Raw genomic sequence first — 22342 nt, 5'->3', positions numbered from 1 at the left:
TTAAGAGTAAGAGAATGATTAATTATCTTTATTTTCTTACCAAATAATTTTGATTTCTATCTTGTTCTTTACTCCTTCCGTGAATTCACACCTACTTATTATATTTCTTGACTCTTTGAATTAACAAGATAATATATATATATATATATATATATATATATATATATATATATATATATATATAGGTAAAAATAACAATAGAGAAAATAAATAGTTAGTGACGATGATAATTTTGATTCTCAAACTCATGATAATAAGAAAGAGAATGAGAGACTAGATGATAAAATATATATGATCTAGCTAATGAAAAATATTGATACAAACTTGTGAGATTTATCAGTAGAAAAAGTGTCATATTAAAATCACTGAAATAGATTTTTCAAAGAATAAAATATTGCACTTGAAAAATAATTAATTCTTAAAAAATATTTGAAACATTATAATTTGTTGAATATTGATGAATTGAATTTATTTGAAGAAATAAATATTTTAAAAAAATAGAATTGTAAAATAATAAATTAATTAACATTTTAAATTATACGAAAAGAATATATTTTTATCAAAATACATGAATAATTTACAAAATAATGTCAACAATTTTCATATAAGTTATTTTGATCGAAAGAATTTTTCAAAACTAAATAAAATTTAACTAAATGGACATTAATATCTATTAAAAGAATATTAAATAAAATTAATTACGATAAATTAATAAAAAATTTTACATTAAAAAAATTTAAAAAAATTAAAATTTGTTTTGTTGAATAATGTGAAAATATGAAATCTAATCATCCAAGTTCAAATTAGCCATACAACATACAAAAACACTGAATGGGAAAATGATAATGAAATGACATCAAATCAACCATGAAAGTTAATGTTTACTTATGCATTACAATAATGAAAAAGGTAATCAATTAATAAATAGTGATGAAATAAAGGACAAGGTTCAGTGAATGATGAACACGTAGTCTCTGTTATTCAACACGCTGCTTCTCATAATGGCCAAATTTGTTTGTGTTTATGTTTATCAGAAGCAACAACTTATAATACTTTTTTTCCTGCTTTTGGTTTGGTCCAACTTTGCGCCGAGCAAATTCAGGATTTAATCATGTTGTGGAAGACCACAAATATAGGGCGGCAGGGATTTGATCCCCAAAATTATTTTACTTTTTAAGACTTTTAATCTTTAAATTTGTGATTATTATCTTTAATTTAGACGATTTTTAATCCAAAAAATTTAAAAAATTGTTTTAGTTCCTCTTAGATTCATTGTAACAACCCAAAAACTAGATATCCTACATCACATACATAAATATTCAGAGAGTACGGAGTTTAGGGTATAAAGTTATACAATACATTAGATATACCCAGATTACATGAAAAGGGCTCCACACGACCCAAACAAAAATACACTGAAAGAAAACAAATGATTAAACTAGGTCTTGTTCGGACAAGAGAATCATAACTAATAAAATGCTTCAGTGATGGGCCCCACAGTGGGCCCAATACCCATCCAATCCATCAAGCTGCAACATCCCTATTATTAGTACCACTGCCAGGAGTTCTCACATCTGCTCACATCAACCAGGTTGATGATCATCGCAAAGGAAGAGACCACACATAACACATAAGCAAGCGAAAGGGTAAGCTAGCGAAGAAGTCATCATATCATACACTCAACATACAATTTCATGTCAAACATGCATAAGACATCCACATATAAGGTACCAAACCATATAAAACACTAAGACTTGACTATCTGGATACGCTTAATGAGGCACCACCACATGGCATGGAATTATGTCCTAGCAATGAGGCGTCACCACGAGGCCTTCGCGGAATTACACCCTTACAAGAGGCACCACCATGTGGCCTTCGTGGAATTACGTCCTGGCCTTGAGGCACCACCACGTTACCCTCGTGGAATTACGTCCTAGTCTCGAGGCACCACCGTGAACCCTCCCCTCGAGGTTCATGGAATTAGGTCCTATCGCTGAGGCACCACTGAGGACTCCCCCTAGAAGGGCCCACATAATTACGTCCATAAGGTGAGGCACCACCACGAGCCCCACTACAAGGGTTATGGAATTATGTCCTACACGAACCTTACTCATTCATTATCAATCAATCATGAGGTTCCTATGCATACCATTAACATGTCATTTAGTATGAGTGATCAACCATCAAATATATCTCATGCCGAGCTCATTTCCAATTCATTTATTCTCACCCATACATACATAGTACATGCAAATCCACCCCCCCTTTTATACAAAATAAGTCACTGAACCAGCCAATCAAACAACCATCAACATTCATGAAACAAGGCATAGCAAAACCCTGAAGCGATCTCGCTCAAGCTGAAGTCCTCGCTCAGGCGAGAAGAGCACTCTCGCTCAAGCCGCAGACTCTCGCTTAGGAGAGACTGCAACAGTGGCTCCTGGAGAACTTCGCGAGCTCTGGCTTAGGCGAGGCTGTCTCGCCTGAGCGAGATAGTTCGTCACTCAAAACACAGCCCCTCGCCTGGGCGAGCACTTGAGCAGAAAAACTAGGCGAGTTCCTATTATTCTCGCCTGGGCGAGATGAGCTCGCCTGGACGAGTATATCAGTACTCACCACTGAACCACGTGTATACAAACAAGGACTCGCTCACAACAACACCCAAAGCATTTTCGTACCATTAGAAACAACATACGATCACCAAAACACGAAACAGGACCAAAGCACACCAAACAGTGAATCAAAATTATGAAGTCTAGCTTCCCTTACCTGGAATGAGCTAGCAATTTACTTTGACACCTAAGCCCACCACTGCAGCAGCTCCACGAGCAGATTGAAGAGCTGGAGATAGTGGCACAAAAGGAAGATTGGGTTTACTACGGTGAACCCCAACATAGGACACGAAAAATAACTTAGAAAAGGCTTAAGGTTATGGAACAAACTTACGTGCAGGAGTAACGGGGTTGAACTAACTCGAACGGGACGAAGGAGCAAACCCTAGCAGACGGCAGCAGCAGCTCAAGGAATGCTGAAATCTGTTTTACGCAAATGAGCACAACGATTAGGGTTTGGGGCAGATTTAGGTCTGTTCCTCCCCCCCTTCTGGGCCAGTCCTAAGGCCCAATGGTTAGGGGCAGCCTTAAGAGCAGCACGAAAAGTGGACCTTACATTCATTCCTCTAAAGAAAAAAAAAATGTAAAGTGAAAAGTGATTATGACAAAAAAAAAATTTGACAAAAGAAAAATAAGTGTGCACCAAATGATTCACTAAGTGGAAACTAGACAACCTTTGATAAATTTATTTACTACGGCAAACTTTATAAATCTTCGTATTGATTTAGGAACAAATATTTGAAGTGAAACTACCAACAAATGTCACTACGTGAATTAATCACCAATCTAATAAACTAAATTCAATCAGTAAAAGAAGTTGTTGTTGGGTAGAATTTTTATAATCATACTAAAGAAAATACGATTTGTTGAAATTTTCATTATCGGGATAAATTTATGAGTATTTTCGTCTCTTATAAAAAATTAATTGTAATTTAATATTAATGTGCTTGACTCTTTCATAGTAAACTTGATTTTTTTACTATATATGACATTGTTATTAATATAAAAGATTGTGATAACTTGGGTTTTACACTTTCAATTCTTCAACTATTACCCTTAATTCTAAAGCTTCTTTCATAATTGTTGTCAGATAATAAATTAAATTTTAGTTATTGACATAACCATTACCTTATGTAGATTGACATTCCAAATGATAGTAGTTTCATATGTTGTAAACATATAAATGAAAATGAAAGACTTTTTTGTTATCCAAACAATCAATTTACAATATGAAGAGAGAGGTGTGAAAATAAACTTTAGACTTAAATATTCTTAGTGTTTATTTTTGTTGTACTTATTTAATCTTATTCTTATTTAATTTCAGTGTTCAATTAGATCTTAATTCTTATTAATTTTGGTCAATTTGATTTTTTGGATAAAAATAATTTTTATATATAGAAAGCATATTTAGTATAGGAAAATATGAGAAAATACTTCTATTTATCACCATTATATGAAAAGAGTCTATTATACGATAAACTATTTTCTTTTAGGTTAAAATACCTTTTTGTCTTAATTTTTATCAAATTTTGTCAAATCAATCCTAATTTTATTTTTTTTCTCAAATCGGTCCCAATTTTCGTTAATTTTGTTTAATTTGGTCCTTTTTTGCTAACACCATTTAAATTATTAACGATCATAAACCGTAACTGCCACGAGTCACTTCGTGATTTTTAATTTTTTTTTAAAATTTTTAAATGTCCACATGTCAACCTAGCATTGTGTCATATGTTAGAGTCAATTTTTATATTCAATTTGGTACCTATATTCATTATTTTTGTTCAATTTAGTTCAAATTTTTGTTATCATGAATCAATTTTGTCCCTCTCCAAATCAAGACCAAATTTAATTTTTATATTAAAATTCACATTTTTTATTAAATATGTTTATTAAATATATTAAAATTCACATAATTATAACTTATATAAAAATTAAATTTGGTCTCAATTTTGAAAGGAACAAAATTGGTCAATTTTAAACAAATTGGGAGTAAATTGAACAAAAATAAAATAACAAATACAGGGAGTAAATTGAATATAAAACATTGACTTTGACACGCTGTTGGGTTGATATGTGAACATTAAAAAAAAAACAAAAAAAATCATGAAGTAACATGACAATCATTGTTCATTATCGACAATAATTTAAACAGTGTTAGTAAAAAGGATCAAATTGAACAAAATTGATGAAAATTTGGACCTATTTGAGCACAAGGACAAAATTATGATTGATTTGACAAAACTTGACGAAAATTGGGACAAAAAAAATATTTTAATCTTTCTTTTATCTCTAAATTATTAAATCATTTCCAATATTTTTATCCTTACTTTCTATTGATCTTCTTTTAAAATTTTATTGATGAGAAGTCTTCTTATCATAATTGCATAATTTTTTTCTCCCTTTTGATTTTTCCGATAAAGTATAATAATATTAAAAAATAGTAAATAACTAAAACACTACCGTTTTGAGCATAATTGTTTTTCTAAGATATTTTTATAAAACACTCCTAACTTCTCCTTTTGACTGTTTTCTTCCTCTTTTGCTCTGACTCATAGTCTCATTAATTACATTACTAACTTTTCTTCTTCTTCCAAAGATATTGTGATGTGAAATGAACATTTTCCAAGTATATTTACTTTACCCAAAAGGGAGGGTACAATTAATTTTTGTGGCTCTTATAGCAAAATCCTTTTATTCTAATATGAGAGACCAAATTTAGCTTTTCTACTAGCTAATATAGTTTAGGGAGTATTTATAAATTTAGTTTAAATTTATTCTTATTTAACAAATGGATTTTAAGTGTTTTACAATGAAGAACATTTTCCAAAAAGCATTTTTTAACTCAATGTATACACACTATTTCTTTTTTTTCAAGTGCGCTAAAAAGTAATTTGATTTTGGTTAAAAATAAAATAAAATAAAGTTTTTAGTTTTTTTTTTGAGAAACGTAGACCTACATATATAATATATAAATGTGTGGACTTGATTATTTGGGCAAATGTCAAACGTTCAAAATTAGCACCTAACTAAGAAAACCCAATTTAATGCGTCATTCTTAATTGAAGCATTAGTCGTCTTTTATTATTGATTGCTAACTTAAGTGTAAACATTTATAAATGTGTTGGTATGCTTGACCTTGGATTTAAAAATCTTCACTTTCTTTGTTTATTTATTTATTTTTTAAATAGTTTATGCACTAGAATATTTTAAGATTTATATTGTTTGCATTCTTTAGAGTTGAAGTTAGGCATGTCCACAAATGAATAATAGAGACAAATTTGGACCATTTCATTCTCATAAAAGATAAGTTTATTTTTAGGTTTAGAAAAATGAATTTAATTTTCAAATTAAATATCTCCAACTATTATAAAAGATTGTGTGTTTTGTTTCTGAAATAAATTATAAAGTTTTTATTTTCTGTTTAACAAAAATAAATATAAAACATCATTCTCATCCAACGATAACTTCATGTGTCTTTGGTTGTGAATAATGTTTTCATAAAAGATTTGTTTTTAAAAAATTCTAAAATTTTCCAAAAAAATGAATATCATCATTTAAATTATTCATTTTAAATATAAATTTATAATTTATATTTAATAATTCCTTCGTGTGATATTACTACATATATGAGATATAACTAAAGAAATTGTTTTAACTGATCATTGGGCTTAATATAATTTTTAATATAAAATAAACTCTTACTAATTTACGATATTCTGAAATTCTTTTGAATTTACATAAAATTCGAGTTTTACAATTTTAGACTTAGATAAATATTTCAAAATTTTGGTAACATAATATTTAAAATATGAAGTTTCAAATAAAAAATGACATAATTTATATAGGTGTAACATATTTTTACCCAATACTAATACATTAAAAAAACTAATAAATACAAATAATTCTAATCCAATCTAAATATATTTAGAAATTAAACAAACATAATATCAAGACACAACATAAATTAAACTTTAAAAATTAACAAAGCAATAGAAAGTAAATGTAAAATCTATATGGAGGAAGATAAGAATGAAATGAATGATTTAGTGACAATGATGTAAATAAAAGAAACATATCCACATATCCTTTCAATCTTTCTACACCTACTTAATATTTAATAAATATTCATATTTGTACAATATGTCCCTCGGTCAAGCGGTCAAATCTAATTCTTAGGCCCATCGGTTAATGTTGAAAAACTATTACATCGAACGGTCAAATGGCCTAAGAATAAGTTGTTAGACCATCGGTCGAATGGGCTCAATCAACCAGCCAGGCGATCATTAAACTATAAGACTCTCGGTCAAACGGTTAAACAAGTAAGTCATGAACAAATCATGTTCATGCCCACCGGTCCATCGGTTGCACCTGGTCGAGCGACACGAACCCTCGATGGCATACCGGTCGATCGAACAAGTACGTGTAATACCTAACTATAACACAATCAATGAACCAACCCTCGGTCGATCAATCTCTTTAGACTTCTGAAGTCCCTCGAATGTGTCAGTCGGTCGGCCAGACGTTCATGAAAGGTTTTATTTATCGAAAACAGCATAACTAACCCGGCCAAGCGGCCATCGGTCGCATTATCAGACAGCCAATCAATCGAGTTAATTAACGTTAAACAAGTCAATAATCTTGATTAAAAGATCATTGGGCCATGATTAAGGAACCCTAATCACAGGCCCACACAAAAAACTATAAATAGGGCCCAAAGGTAGGTTGGTAAGGATCTTAATTTCGCATTTATTGCAACAGACATTTTGATAAACTGATCGGTCCTTTCTGACTTAAGCATCGGAGTACTTTAGACAGGTACCCCCGATCGTCATCTCAGCCGATCGAGCTTAGGAGTGGATTTCACTGAAGTTACAGGAGTCCAAGAAGGCAGCGCAGGTCGAAGAGGTTCTTAGCAGGCACTTGGCCCCTACCCCGAAACATTTTGGCGCCCACCGTGGGGCCGAGCAGTCTTCTTTGAGAATATACCCATATGGTGACCACGAGGAACCGAAACAGCAACATGGACGGAGGAAGAGTGGCTGATGATCAAGCGGACACTAGAGAAATGATAAGGATGATGCAACAGAGGATGGATGAGATGCAGAGGAATTATGAAGCGCAGATGCAGATTTTACGAGAGGAGAATGCCATCCTAAGGCAGAAGGAAGAAGGAATCCCGTCGACGCCTACCGTACCCGACCCAAACAGGTTAAGTCGTGTACATCAGCACAGGGACGCCGAACGGGTAGAGAGCCGCCTCCCCCCTACAGGACACGAGCAATCACAGCCAGCTCGGATTGAGAAGACACAGGCTTCAAGGGGAAATCCGTCACGCACGGTGGCGGAGAGCTCAGGGGCAAACGACGGGGGCCGCCCATCGCGCCAACCAATCCCCGCGTCAGGATCCTCCCCCTTTACTTCGTATATTTTGGAGACGCCGCTACCGGAGAAGTGGAAAATGCCGACATTTGACAAGTACGACGGCACGACCAACCCAGACAATCACATGCGGGTCTTCATGCATCAGATGATGTTTCACGCCGTCAGCGACCCCATCTGGTGCCGAGTCTTCTCAACTTCGTTGACTGGGGAGGCGTTGGAGTGGTTCTCCGAGCTACCGGCCGGTAGTATTGACTCGTTTGCCACTTTGAAGGCAAGGTTCAACACACAGTTCGCGCCCCTAAAACTGGCCATTCTGACAGTCGATAATCTGGTGAACATTCGACAAGAGGATGGGGAATCGCTGAGGAGTTACCTAGATCGGTATAATCGGATGTCGGTCAAGATAAAAGGTCTCAACGACGAGATCGCGCGACATCACTTCTCTTATGGACTCCAGCCTGGAGTTTTTGCGGACAAGATAAGCCGTAAGAAACCGAAGACGATGAAGGAGATGAGGGAACGCGCGGCCAAATTCATACAGATGGAAGATATGCAGGAGTTTAGGGTAAAGAAGAGGGAGAAGGAGGATGCTGCACTCCCAAAACCGATCGCGCCTAGCCCGACCCACCGAAAGGAAGCCACCAAAGTTCACAACTTACACTCCTCTGGCTGTTCCCCGGGCCAGGATCCTGCAAGAGGCCTTCAGCGCCGATTCGCTCCCCGCGGTTAGGAAGAAGCCTCCGCCACCCGATGCCGACGGCAATAAACATTGCCAGTACCATCGGACAATCGGGCATACCACCGAAGAGTGCCACACGCTCCGCGACAAAATAGAAGAGCTCATCCGGCAGGGACACTTGAAGAAATACATTCGACAAGATCGTCCCTCGCGGAGTCCGGTGAGGAACCGAAGCCCGATGAGAAGAGTCCCCCATCCCGATCTGAGAAGAAAAGGGAGCCCGAGCGCGAGAAACGAAGGAGAGGACCATCCCGATCACATCGGAGTCCAAGAAGGAGCCGCAGTCGTAGCCATGATAGACCCCTGAGGGGTTACATCAATACCATCTCTGGAGGGTTTGCCGAAGGAGGGTCGAGCTCCGTAGCTCGCAAAAGGCACGTTCGGGCGTTGAAGTCGGTTCATCTGGTCGAGAGGAAGATCCGTTCGATGCCTCCCATCACATTCACGGACGACGACTTCAAGGCGTCCGATCCCGATCATGATGACCCGATGGTTATCTCGATAGAGGTGGCCGAGTATGGGATCGGGAAGGTGTTGATCGATCAGGGAAGCTCTGTCAACATCCTATACTAGAAGACTTTCCAGAGGATGAACCTCTCCGAGGACCTGATTGTACCATACAATGAGCAGATAGTAGGTTTCTCGGGCGAGCAGGTCGACACGAGGGGATATGTGGACCTTCGTACGAGGATCGGCTCAAGGAAGGACGGCCGAGAGGTAAGGGTTAGATTCCTTTTGGTTGAAGCTAACACCTCGTACAATGTATTGCTAGGGAGACCCTGTTTGAACGCTTTCGGAGCGATCGTGTCTACCCTGCACCTGGCCATGAAGTTCCCGTCGGACAGAGGGACAATTTGCACGGTGCACGCGGACCAACAAGTCGCCCGACAATGCTATGCCGCGGGATTGAGGATTACTCCTTATAGTCGCCCGCGAAAACAGCACCGCTCGGAGGTAGCGATGACAAACCTAGACCCCCGAACGAACACGGAGGATCGGTTGCAACCAGAAGGAGAGACCAAGGGGATCCTGATCGGGAGCCAACCAGGACAGGTCACCAAGATTGGGGGAGCCCCGAGCGCTGAAGACGAAGACCTCCTCAAGACGGTGATCTTGGAGAACAAAGATCTCTTTGCATGGTCGAGCGCAAACATGCCTGGCGTCCACCCAGATGTGATGTCCCATAAGTTGGCCATCTTCCGAGAAGCTCGTCCGGTTGCGCAGAAGAAGAAAAAAATGGGAGAGGAGCAGAGGAAAGCGGTCGAGGACGAAGTCAGGAAGCTCGAAGGAGCGGGTTTTATCAAGGAGATCAAATACACTACGTGGTTGGCAAACGTCGTCATGGTGAAGAAGGCGAGCGGGAAGTGGAGGATGTGCACAGACTTCATGGATCTCAACAAAGTCTGTCCAAAGGATGCATACCCGCTGCCTAGCATCGACAGGCTGGTAGATGGAGCCTCAGGACACAACTTCTTGAGTTTCCTAGATGCCTACTCAGGGTACAACCAGATCCCCATGTATGGCCCGGACAGGTCTAAAACGACGTTCATCACCGACCGGGCCAACTTCTGTTATGAGGTCATGCCGTTCGGCCTAAAAAACGCCGGAGCAACGTATCAGAGGCTGATGGACCGGGTCTTCAGGGAGCAGATCGGTCGATCTATGGAGGTGTATGTTGACGACATGGTCGTAAAGTCCCAAACAACCGACGATCATGCACGCGATCTCAGGGAGGTCTTCCACCAGGTGCGCAAGTACAATATGCGTCTCAACCCTGAGAAGTGTGTCTTCGGGGTGCCGGCAGGGAAATTCCTGGGTTTCATGCTGACCGCCCGAGGCATAGAGGCAAACCCGGACAAGTGCGCTGCTATTGTCGAGATGAGAAGTCTAAAAAACCTGAAAGAGGTCCAACGGTTGATGGGGCGACTGACCTCTCTGGCACGTTTCTTACCCAGGCTGACGGAGAAGGTTAGGCCGATACTGAAAATCATGAAGAAGCAAACTGCAGAGAAATGGGACGATCAGTGTGAGATGGCGTTTCAAAAGATAAAGGAGATGATCAGTAGTCCTCCCATAATGTGCCGACCGGTAGAAGGATTGCCTCTGCAACTGTACCTGTCAGTATCGGACGACTCAATCAGTGCAACCTTAGTACAGGAAGCCTCGAAGCAGCGGCCCGTTTATTTCATCAGCCGAGTATTACAGAGCACAAAAACGAGGTACTAGCAGATAGAGAAGATAGCCTTGGCGCTGTTGACGGCCGCGCGCCGATTGCGCCAATACTTCCAGAGTCACCAAGTGATTGTCCGTACCGATCATCCCATTGCCAAAATACTCTGGAAGCCCGACTTAGCTGGTAGGATGATCGCCTGGTCGGTCGAGTTATCCGAGTTCGGTCTTAAGTACGAACCTAGAGGATCCATCAAAGGGCAACATTTGGCCGACTTTGCAGCTGAGCTCCAAGGATCGATCCCCCTATCGGAACATATTTGGACTCTCTTCGTGGATGGGTCATCGAATAAGCGTAATGCTGGAGCAGGGATCGTCATTGAAGGACCGAACGGCTTCACGGTTGAGCACTCCTTGTAGTTCAAGTTTAAAGCCTCGAACAATCAAGCAGAGTATGAAGTGCTGATCGCCGGGCTAAGGCTAGCAAAAGACTTAGGAGCGGCGAAGTTAAAATGCAACACCGATTCGAAACTTGTGGTAGGACAGGTACTGGGAGAATATCAGGTTAAGGATGATTTGCTGCTCCAGTACTATCATAAAGCTGTTGAAGCCATGAAAGAATTCGAAGAGGTGACCATCCATCACATCCCTCGAGCGGAAAACACCAGAGCCGACAGGCTATCTAAGCTAGCGGAAGGAAAAGAGAAGGGCCAATTGAAGACAATCATCAGGCAAACCCTGATGAGACCTTCAACGGGAGAATGTGCTGCAGCAATCGGTCGGCAGACTGGATCGGGGAGGTGCGAGAACTTTTAAAGAGATGCGAGGCTGGCGAAGAGATCAGACCGACAGAGAGAAGACGAGCACTCCGGTTCGTGATCATCGGAGAAGATCTATATAAGAGAGGCTTCACAGCGTCGCTCCTCAAGTGCTTATCAGCAGACGAAGCGGAGTACGTCATGAACGAGGTCCATAACGACATTTGTGGAATGCACACCGGTCGGAGGACGATGAAAGCGAGAATACTCCGAGCAGGATACTTTTGGCCGACCATGGAACAGGACTGCGAATCCATGATACGCAAGTATGAAGGATGTCAAGCCCATGGAAATGATGTAAAGAGGGCTCCGACCGAGTTACATAGCTTTCCCGGTTGGCCGAGCGCAGAAGAAATTCATACTCGTAGCAGTGGACTACTTCACCAAGTGGGTCGAAGCAGAGGCTTTGGCTAACATCACCGCTCGGCAAGTCCACTCTTTCGTCTGGCGCAACATCATATGTCGTTTTGGCCTCCCCCACACGATCATCACCGACAACGGCCGTCAGTTTATCGACAAGAAGCTGAAGGACTTCTATAAGCAAGTGGGAATACGGCACGTGACCAGCTCGGTCGAGCATCCCCAGACCAATGGCCAGGCTGAGGCCATGAACAAGAGTATAGTGGCTGAGTTGAAGAAAAGGTTGGGACAAGCCAAAGGAGCATGGGTTGACGAGCTGCCACAAGTCCTTTGGGCCTATCGGTGCACGCTGCACGGGACGACGGGGGAATCTCCCTTCAACCTGACATATGGTACTGACGCCATGCTGCCAGTCGAGGTAGGGGAGCCGACTCTTCGGCGGGAAATGCAAGATCTCGAGGTGAATTGCGGACGACTGCGCGAGGAATTAGACTGGACGACCGAGCAAAGAGAGCGAGCAGCCGTGCGAGCCGAAGCATGCAAGAGAATGGTGGCTAGAAGGTATAACGCGAAGGTCAAACCAAGAAGCTTCGTCAAAGGAGATTTAGTATGGAGGAAAACCAATGACGCCCGAAAGAAGTCAACACAGGGAAAGCTAGCGCCAAACTGGGAGGGCCCGCTCCGCGTGACCGAGAGTCTGCAGAACGGAGCCTATCGGCTGAAGTATTTGAGCGGCAAAGGAATACCCAACACGTGGAACGCATCGCACCTCAAAATGTATTATAGTTGACTATGAATAAAATGAGCGTTTCATGCAACCTCTTCTAACCAACTAACCGATGGGGCTCCCTACGGGACCCGAGCAAAGCCTGACCGAGGAGATGCAGACTTCTAAGAGGAAGTCCCACTTCGTCATCACCGATCTAAACGATCTAACTAACCCTATGGGTAAATAAGTGACATGGGCTGTCCTAGCCGATCGGGGTATCACACCAACGATCTAAACATTAAAATTGAGCGCACAAAGGTCAACCATACAAAACAGATAATCAAAACAGCTGTACAAGAAACTAACAAATGCGCGCCGGTCGTCCGGTCAGTTTAATACTAAGCGCAGCCAAACAGAATTAGCAAGTTAAACAATTACACGGTCGATCGCCAGCGCTAAGAAACAGTAGAAGTACGGCCGATCGCCAACGTCAAGCAATAAACGAACGAAAGCAGGAAAGAGCTAACAGATGAAATAAACAGGGAGCTAAAAATTTACACAAGTGTTTGTCAAAAAATAACCTAATAATCGAGAGAACGCGATCAATCGAAGGGTCGATCGGACTCGATCGGTTATATCAAAATATACAAGTAAAAATAAAAATCAATCTTCTGCAGGAGGGTCATTGACCTCGTCCAGCCGGTCAAATACCCTCTCGATTTTCCCGTCGACTACTCCCATATTCACATCGAACCGGTCGGGAGAGCATTTGTAGTAAAAGACCGCCAAATCGACGGCACTCTGGAAGCCCGCCTCATACTGAGCAAACACTTGCTCATCGGCCACTCGCAGCTCGGCCTGGAACTTCTTCGCCTTCTTCTGCCAATCTGAGGCCGATCCGGCGGCAGCCATATGCTCTAAGGTCAGATCGTCGAAGCGTCGTTGAAGCTTGCGAAGTTCTTCGGCAGCTTCACCCGCCTTCGCTTGCTCAGCCTTCGCCCGATCGTCGGCGGCCTTTAGCAGTCCAGCACACTTGGCATGCTCAGCTTTGATGCCGCTTAGTCGATCGAACTGAGTCTTCAAGTCAGCCGCCGACGCCTTTACTTCGTTCAGCTCTGTCTTTGCCGCTGCGAGCTCCTTTTCTAAGTTCTCCATTCTGCTCCGGTCGGGGCGAGGAAACTTAGTATATAAGGCTACAAGCCTAAGGGTAAGCTCCCCGGCTGTCCGAAGGACTTCCTCTTCGGACACATCCTTCAGTCCATCCGTCACTCGAGGTCCCAGCTGGAGGGAGACCTCTTCGTCAAGGCGGACATCACCGCCGAGGAAAGCGCCAGCCAAGGATCCAGATGTCTCCCCCTTCTTGTGCTTCTTGGACGGCCGGCCGGTTGGGGAGTCGTCTATCTTGGATTTCTTCCCCTTGTCCGCAGCAGCAGCAGCAGCAGCAGCGCCCGAACCGGGATGCTTCACGATGAAGCGAGGTCTTGAAACGACACCCGAAGCCCCGATCGGAGCGGTTGCTGCAGGAGCGCGACCGGTGGAAGGTGCGGCAGGAACACTCTGAAGAGGCGCCACCTCCTCAGGAACATCTTCTTCCCTTCGTCGACTCTTGGCGTGAGCTAGAAACTCGGCGTTAGAAACGGTCGTCCGGGCCATAATTTCTGCGAAACAAAAAGAAGATAAGTTAACTGCAATCAAAGTAACAATCGGGAAGATCAGAACAACTAACCATAAACCGCCCTCGGTAAATCCGGGGAGCGGAGACATTGGATCAGCAGTCGCGAGGGGATCTTGTCGGGCAAGGTCTTGAGGACGGCCAGGTCAGCCCGCTCGGTCGGGGTCAACCGCTCTTCAGCCCAGGCATCAGTAGGAGGGGGGAACGCCGTCCAGTATAATGGAAATTTCGGTCGATTCTGTTCATCGAAAATAAATCTCCTCCCCTTGCCAGGAATCGCGACCTTAAAAAAGCCGGTCTTGAAACCCTTGTAGGAGGCGAGGTAGAGGGTGAGCAAACTCTTGTTCGTCCCGAGGAAGGAAACCCAACCCTTCGACGCCGTCGGTCGAGTCTTGTAGAAATGAAGGAACAAAGGCATGGTGGGTGTCAGGCCGGCCGCCCGGCATAGAACGTCGAACGCTTGCATAGACGCCCACGCGTTCGGGTGTATCTGCGTCGGTGCGCACTGGATCTGACAGAGGACTGCCATCTGCCAATCGGCAAACGGCACGGTCAAACCCAAGTCATGGAAGAGGCAGGCATACACATAGAAGAAATCTAGCCTCGCCTCTCCCTTCCCGTGGCACACTCTCTCGTTGCCGGCGCAAACTTTGACTCGAAGGAGCCCATCTTCTACCTCGTCACTGAAAATCCTGGTCCGCTCAACCAGATCCCCCAAGTCGTTGCCCCAGCGAAACCTTGTCGCGAGTGTGCGCGGCTCATAGGGAGCCCAGTCATATCCTGGTATCTCCGGCAAATCGGCTTCCTCCCCCTCGTCGCGGACGTCGATGCCTATGACGTCCCCGCTCTCATCAGAAACAGCGACCTGCTCTACCGCCTTAGCGACCGGTGGCTCGGCATCAGAGCTGCCACTTAGGAGGATTGGGGAACCTGTTGCGCTCGACACTCCCCCGAGCGAAGTCCCCGACTCGGACGAACCAAACAAGGCAGAAACCGACCCGGCGCCCCCAGACCACCCGACCGCTCCACCCGACAGACCATCTGAACTCGATGCGCTGGAAGACATTTTTACCTGCAAGCAAGAGAAGACGATCGGAGATTCGGCTAGAAAGAGAAAGGAAAACGTGAAAATAACGACAGCCACACAAACCTATTTATAGGGGGGACCATGGGACACGTGGCAATCCCAGAACCCTACGATCACATTCGGATCGACGGTCCATACGTCGCGACACTTCAAATCATAACTGCTAGGCCAAATCTAATTCTTAGGCCCATCGGCCAATGTTGAAAAACTATTACATCGAACGGTCAAACGGCCTAAGAATAAGTTGTTAGACCATCGGTCGAATGGGCTCAATCAACCAGCCAGGCGATCATTAAACTATAAGACTCTCGGTCAAACGGTTAAACAAGTAAGTCATGAACAAATCATGTTCATGCCCACCGGTCCATCGGTTGCACCTGGTCGAGCGACACGAACCCTCGATGGCATACCGGTCGATCGAACAAGTACGTGTAATACCTAACTATAACACAATCAATGAACCAACCCTCGGTCGATCAATCTCTTTAGACTTCTGAAGTTCCTCGAATGTGTCAGTCGGTCGGCCAGACGTTCATGAAAGGTTTTATTTATCGAAAACAACATAACTAACCTGGCCAAGCGGCCATCGGTCGCATTATCAGACAACCAATCAATCGAGTTAATTAACGTTAAACAAGTCAATAATCTTGATTAAAAGATCATTGGGCCGTGATTAAGGAACCCTAATCACAGGCCCACACAGAAAACTATAAATAGGGCCCAAAGGTAGGTTGGTAAGGATCTTAATTTCGCATTTATTGCAACAGACATTTTGATAAACCGATTCGGTCCTTTCTGACTTAAGCATCGGAGTACTTTAGACAGGTACCCCCGATCGTCATCTCAGCCGATCGAGCTTAGGAGTGGATTTCGCTGAAGTTACAGGAGTCCAAGAAGGCAGCGCAGGTCGAAGAGGTTCTTAGCAGGCACTTGGCCCCTACCCCGAAACAATATTTAATCTTTCTACTTGATTCATTTCCAAATATTAATATTTTATTTTTTGTTACTTTTATTTTTAAATATGTGAGTCTAAGTTTCGTAAAATAAAAAAAGGTTGAGTATTATATTAAAAAATACCCCTAATTTATTATCGTAACATTTTGGTTGAATTTATGTTTCATCGATGTTATATGTATCCAATTATCCTTTTTTTAAAAAATTCGTCTAATGTTATATCCCTTTGTTTGGCTTTGATACCATGTTAGAAGTGAATTTTAAGTCTAACTCAACCTCAAAAAACTGGCTTGGAATGTAAGGTTTGCACCTCACTTATATATTATGAATCGGCATAATCTCTAGTTGATGTGAGACTTCCAACAATCTTTCTATAAAATTCATCAATATTGAATAGTGGTGAAACAAAAAATATAGTATTTGTTTATTATGATCCAATAAAACAGAAGAAATAGGGAACAACAGCACAATCTAAAATGGTGGAGATAACTTGATGATGGCGGAACGATGCAATACAAGAAGGAAAACGTGGAGAGGAGAACAATAGTAAAATTGTTTTACAATTATGTTTCTGTATAGTTGAAAGATAAAATAGTGATCATTATTTCTTTTAGTATTATCATATGCAATGGTGATTCTTAAAGAAATATGATAATTAAAAATTAATAATTACAATATATTTTCCTTTAATTTTAAAAATGTCACTAATCAATTTTCATCAACAATTTTTCTACAACCGTATAGCCTATCAAATACTAGTTTTTTACTAATGTGGTAAACTATGATTTAATAATTAATAATGATTTTTAGACTAGTTCTCCTAAATTTTGAATTTTTAGAGACCGTAAAAGTAAAATGCTTTATTTACCTTACGTATGTTTGGGCTAAATATACTTCCTTTTACATAGAATCACATAATGATATCATACTATACTATATATCTCAAATCTATCTTACAATTTCACTTTAAATTTTGACGTAGTTTAGTTTAACGAGAATATCAACATCAGCTTATACAACGTCAAAAAGATGTGATTTCAATACATTTATCCAACTCTTTATTGAAAAGAAAAGATCGACAAGATTAAAGAAATATTAATAAACGACATAAAAAATTATTAGTTTAGTTTCCCACTTTAGTTTAATGAAGGTGTCAAGATAATACAATTGTGAAACGTGGGCACATAAGAAAGAAGCATATAATAGAATTAGCATGCATTAATGAATCAACAAAGCAGTTTCTTTTCTTTATTAAAGTCACCCTTTTGATCCATTCCACCACCATGTGGCTGCTTTTGATTGACTCAGTTGCAATTGCATGATCCCATTATGCAAGTTACAACCACCTCTCTGTAATAATTCAATCAAAATTTCCCCTAAACAATATAAAATTCTCTCTTACCTACCACCACCTCCATCTTCTCTCTACATATTTAATTTTCTCAAAACTCCCATCTTAGTTTTCTCAAAACTCCCAATCAAACCTATAAAACAACACCCCTTTAAGCTTAACATCACAAATATTTAACACATGCCACTATTCCACCTATTTTGAACACTAAAAAAATATTATATTATTGATAAAATTTCACTGGTAAATCAAGTTTACAATAAAATAATATATACAAACGAATTTTATCAACTAAAAAATTTGTTTGGTAAAATTAAATTTCCTGAGACATTTTATCTACAGATTTAAAGTTTAGTTATCGGTGAAATTATCCATCGATAAAATTATTCAATAAAGTTCATCAATAATTTAAAAATTTTATTTTCAACAAATATTTATTTCGGTAAATTCTAATGGTAAAATCACGTCAAAATTTTCACTTTATTGTTGACCATGTTGTGATATATTCTTTTAGGAATGAATTATTTTGAAAGTTGTCGACAATTGTATTTTTAAAAATTTGTTGATAATTCAATTGATAGATCTGTAGTAACATAAATGTTAATTTTTTCATTAAATTTGATAAAATATTTGTTATAAATTAAATAAATATGAGAATAAGATGAAGAAAAAAAGAAGAAAGAGGAGAGAGAAGGAGGAGTAAGAGCCAAAGACATAGAACTCAATGACGACAATGATCAGGATTACACCGGTAGCAGCAACGTACACAACAACGGTGACAAATGAGGAGAAGGAAAAGAAAAATGAAAAAACCAAATCATGATATTTACCGATAAATTTTATTAATAAAAAAATCTATCAATAATTACTTATGGATATTTGCACAAGATAATTATCGACGAATTTAAATACAACATCATTTTACCGACAAACTTCTTGTAGTTCGTAATTTTGCTCTACCGAAAAACTATTGTGATTGTCGACCAATTTTATCCATAGATAAATTCTTTTTTTTTTGTACTAATTTAGAAAAGAATATGCGAACACAAAACATTTTATGTAGATATTTATTATAGTTGCATTAATTAATTCAGACTTTGACATGCATAATAAGAAAGAAAGTTGATGATAAGCTTAAGTTACTCCATGACCCAGTAAAACACAATGTCACGCATATTTTTTCCTTAATCCATGTGGGGGCTTTGTTTTTGCATTCATACAAATGGGAACAAAGTGCAAGTGGGAAAGTTGATATTAAGAAGATACTAAGGTAAATGATGTGAAAGAGAAACTCGAAAGAGATAGAAGCAACTTGAAAAAAGAAAGCTGCGTCGGCAATAACGCGTTGTGTTCAAAGAACGCGGGCTACAAAATAAAAGTTGCGGGCAAGTCACGTGCACAAAGTCAAACTTTCCTTATTTATACTCACATCTTCATTTTCTCTCTCTCTAATCTCTTCAATTCAAACATTCATCAACAAACAACTCTGAACATTCAACAACAATTTCTAGCATTGTACCATCATGACAGGAAGAGACATCCTCAATATGATGAAGGTCAGAAGAACAAGAGAAACCATCATGATTCTTTTCTGCAAACTAAGCATGTCAAGTTGATTCGATTCATTCACATGTTTTGAACTAGTTATTCTACTCTGGTTTATTCATGTGTTTTGCAAATGCGAGTTCTTGTGATGTTCTGGAGTTATCTTGAGGTTTCTTGATTTGTTTGCATTGAATGCAACTTGGATGTTCTTTCAACCAATGAATGCAATGAATGTCACTGTTTTTCCTTTTAAGTTATTCAATTTTTGAGGAAATTATCGTCTTTAAACATGGTATCAGTTTCAAGGTTGAGCTTTCTGAAAGATCTATTACTTTGATCATATGTTTAGGTGAAAGCAGGGTTTGGAACATCAACACCAGAGACAGGGAAAGGAAAAGGGAAAATATCAAAACACATTACACATGGCTTCCACTTGATGAAGGGAAAATCTGGACATCCCATGGAAGATTATTTAGTTTCAGAATTCAAGCAAGAAAAAGACAGAGAATTAGGTTTGTTTGCAATATTTGATGGCCACTTAGGCCATGATGTTGCAAGCTATTTGCAGAACCATCTTTTTCACAACATCTTGAAACAGGTAAGGCAACTTTCCTTCTGCTGCATCATTTTGATCACATTCTCATATGACAAATCTTGTACACAGTTCTTAAGTTTCTGGTGGTATCCTCTCTAATCAGAATTGAAGTTTCATCTTTATTACATGATTACATAAAAACACTAACACAAAACAACATGGTTCATATCTAAGTTTTGAACTTGGTAGCCCTTCAACGTTTGACAAGTTTCTAAACCTGCTTCTAGTGATTCTTCTTTTTTACTCATATTGATGTTTTCTGCAAGCAGCATGACTTTTGGACTGAGACAGAAAACGCAGTGAAAAGGGCTTATATTGAAACTGATGAGAAAATATTGGAACAAGCACTTGAGTTGGGTAGAGGAGGGTCAACAGCAGTAACTGCAATACTGATAGATGGTCAAAAGCTTGTAGTAGGAAACGTTGGTGACTCAAGAGCTGTTATTTGTGAGCATGGAAAGGCTAGGCAACTATCTGTAGATCATGAACCAAGCAAGGAAAAGAAATCTATTGAGAGACGTGGCGGGTTTGTATCAAACATTCCAGGTAAAAAAACCAACTTTTCGAGATGTTCTGTAGCACAGCAAAGTGCAACATATGCATAAACACAACAGAGAAACAGTACAGAAAAACTTAGCAGAGAATTCAAATTCCATATGCATATGCTAAAATGGTCTATGTATCTTATTAAAATAAGTTAAAATGAACTTAAAACTTATAAGTTATAACCATGTTCTATGATTCAGAAGTGCTTTTTATAAGTTTGAATAAGTTCTTTCATATGCTTCTTTAGTCTGAAAAGTCATTTGATTCTGAATTCCTACAACCTTTCTTAGAAGGACAGACATGACATGACATGCTTTGCAAGTATGCTATAATCTATATACATGCATTTTGGTTTGAAGAAGAGCTGCATTAGAAACTAAGAACAAAATTGGTAATTTAGAACATTTGAATTTATGTTTCTGCAGGAGATGTCCCTCGAGTAGATGGACAGTTGGCAGTAGCAAGAGCTTTTGGTGATAGAAGCTTGAAGATGCATCTCAGTTCAGAACCTGATGTGTTTGTAGAGGAAGTACTTCATCATACAGAGTTTCTTATTCTGGCTAGTGATGGAATATGGAAGGTTAACTTTCTCATCATTTTCTTTCTCTTTCACTTCCTCATATTCCTTTTAAGTAATGTTTCTATTTTGGTTTCTAGAAGTACAAGCTACTTTGACAGAAAAAATAGTTTTAAATTCATCCAATGATTTCATAAAAGGAACTACAAAATTGATATGCCAAATTTGAAAACAAAATGAGTAGTAAAAGTCAATATATCATAAACCTAGCTGTGGTTTGTTTAATTTCTCTGTTAAAAAGTGATTTTGTTAACCAATCTCAAAATAGAATTTAGATTCTCTGTCGAATACTTCTGTTTTGTTCTTCTACTATGTTTTCAAAATATACTGATAGACACGGATTTTGTTTTCAGGTAATGTCAAACCAAGAAGCAGTGGATTCCATTAGGCAAATAAAGGATGCTCAAGCTGCAGCAAAGCACTTAATAGAAGAGGCAGTTTCCAAGAAAAGTAAAGATGACATATCTTGCATAGTTGTGAGGTTCCAATGACATGCTTATGGATTAGTGGAACATATCTTTTCCCAAACAAAGAAGACCCCAGTGGAACATTTAGAATCTTAGATTAAGCACTTCATGTTCTTTCTTTCCTTAACTAAATGCTTGTAGAATCTCACAAGCACTGGTTTTGCATATGTATAAATGATTCAGTAACTCTTGCTTCTTTAATGAGATTTTTTTTTATGTCTGTATCTAAATGATTAGTTGTGACCCCTGCTTCTGCAGGAAAATTGTGTTTTGACACTCACTATTAAATAAACACTTGAGAATTTTATTTTAATAATATAATAATTTATTAATATTTTAATTTAAAAAATATTAATATAATAAGTTTCCAAATAGTTGTTTCTTTGTTGATATCAATGCTCTTTTTCTAATCCTATCTTGCATTATAAGAAAAGAATATGAAAAAAAGTCTTATGAAAGGCACAAGAAAAGAATAAAAAATATCTTTATTTGTTTGACAATAAAACAACATAGAAATGTAAGAAATATTTTTTTTAAAAATAATAAATAAGTTAATTAAAATTAAGTAATTTAGTGATTATTAATAAATTTGGAGAGTAAAAATAATATACTTAAATTTTATATTTTTAATTATTGTGACTAATATAATAAACATTAATATATAATTTAGTATAATTGTAACTACAAAACAAATCATACATATACAAAGTATTTTTCTTTCAAATTCTTGAATTCGTCAATAATTAAATTAGAATT

At 39.2% G+C, this 22342-nt stretch overlaps 3 protein-coding genes and 1 long non-coding RNA gene across 4 annotated transcripts; 3 read left to right on the top strand and 1 right to left on the bottom strand.

Moving 5' to 3' along the window:
- Window positions 1–1266: 1266 nt before the first annotated feature.
- Window positions 1267–3045, bottom strand: LOC114168299 (uncharacterized). Its single transcript, XR_014986202.1, has 3 exons — window positions 2950–3045; window positions 2773–2844; window positions 1267–1574 (listed from the first exon to the last, which is right to left on the bottom strand). It is a non-coding gene; the product is annotated as an uncharacterized LOC114168299 (long non-coding RNA).
- Window positions 3046–7635: 4590 nt separating this feature from the next.
- LOC146881854 (uncharacterized) lies at window positions 7636–9309 on the top strand. The gene is made up of 2 exons (XM_085669376.1): window positions 7636–8722; window positions 8774–9309. The coding sequence occupies exons 1-2, from the start codon at window positions 7636–7638 to the stop codon at window positions 9307–9309; spliced, it is 1623 nt and encodes a 540-aa protein (XP_085525502.1).
- Window positions 9310–12330: 3021 nt separating this feature from the next.
- On the top strand, window positions 12331–12873 carry LOC146881853 (uncharacterized). The gene has a single exon (XM_085669375.1). It carries the CDS (start codon window positions 12331–12333, stop codon window positions 12871–12873), a length of 543 nt encoding a protein of 180 aa, XP_085525501.1.
- A 6294-nt stretch (window positions 12874–19167) lies between these two features.
- Window positions 19168–21816, top strand: LOC114170678 (putative protein phosphatase 2C 58). The gene is made up of 5 exons (XM_028056206.2): window positions 19168–19412; window positions 19751–19999; window positions 20266–20542; window positions 20968–21122; window positions 21473–21816. The coding sequence occupies exons 1-5, from the start codon at window positions 19380–19382 to the stop codon at window positions 21608–21610; spliced, it is 852 nt and encodes a 283-aa protein (XP_027912007.1). The 5' UTR covers window positions 19168–19379; the 3' UTR covers window positions 21611–21816.
- The last annotated feature ends 526 nt before the right edge of the window (window positions 21817–22342 follow it).

The sequence above is a fragment of the Vigna unguiculata genome, chromosome 11 (assembly GCF_037176805.1).
Source record: "Vigna unguiculata cultivar grain cowpea cultivar isolate G323 ecotype 2 chromosome 11, ASM3717680v1, whole genome shotgun sequence".
In the NCBI taxonomy this organism is placed as follows: Eukaryota; Viridiplantae; Streptophyta; class Magnoliopsida; order Fabales; family Fabaceae; genus Vigna; species Vigna unguiculata.
Note: the sequence above shows the minus strand (reverse complement) of the source record. Positions and strands in the feature narration are given on the sequence as shown.

What these genes read in the sequence shown, in the direction of transcription:
- LOC114170678 (XM_028056206.2), top strand. Translation starts at nt 19,380, where the DNA reads ATGACAGGAAGAGACATCCTCAATATGATGAAG. An exon ending in ACATCCTCAATATGATGAAG is followed by an intron (nt 19,413 to 19,750) that starts GTCAGAAGAACA and finishes TCATATGTTTAG; the next exon opens with GTGAAAGCAGGGTTTGGAAC. An exon ending in GTTTGTATCAAACATTCCAG is followed by an intron (nt 20,543 to 20,967) that starts GTAAAAAAACCA and finishes ATGTTTCTGCAG; the next exon opens with GAGATGTCCCTCGAGTAGAT.
- LOC146881853 (XM_085669375.1), top strand. Translation starts at nt 12,331, where the DNA reads ATGAACAAGAGTATAGTGGCTGAGTTGAAGAAAAGGTTGGGACAAGCC.
- LOC146881854 (XM_085669376.1), top strand. Translation starts at nt 7,636, where the DNA reads ATGGACGGAGGAAGAGTGGCTGATGATCAAGCGGACACTAGAGAAATG. An exon ending in GCGCCGATTCGCTCCCCGCG is followed by an intron (nt 8,723 to 8,773) that starts GTTAGGAAGAAG and finishes AAACATTGCCAG; the next exon opens with TACCATCGGACAATCGGGCA.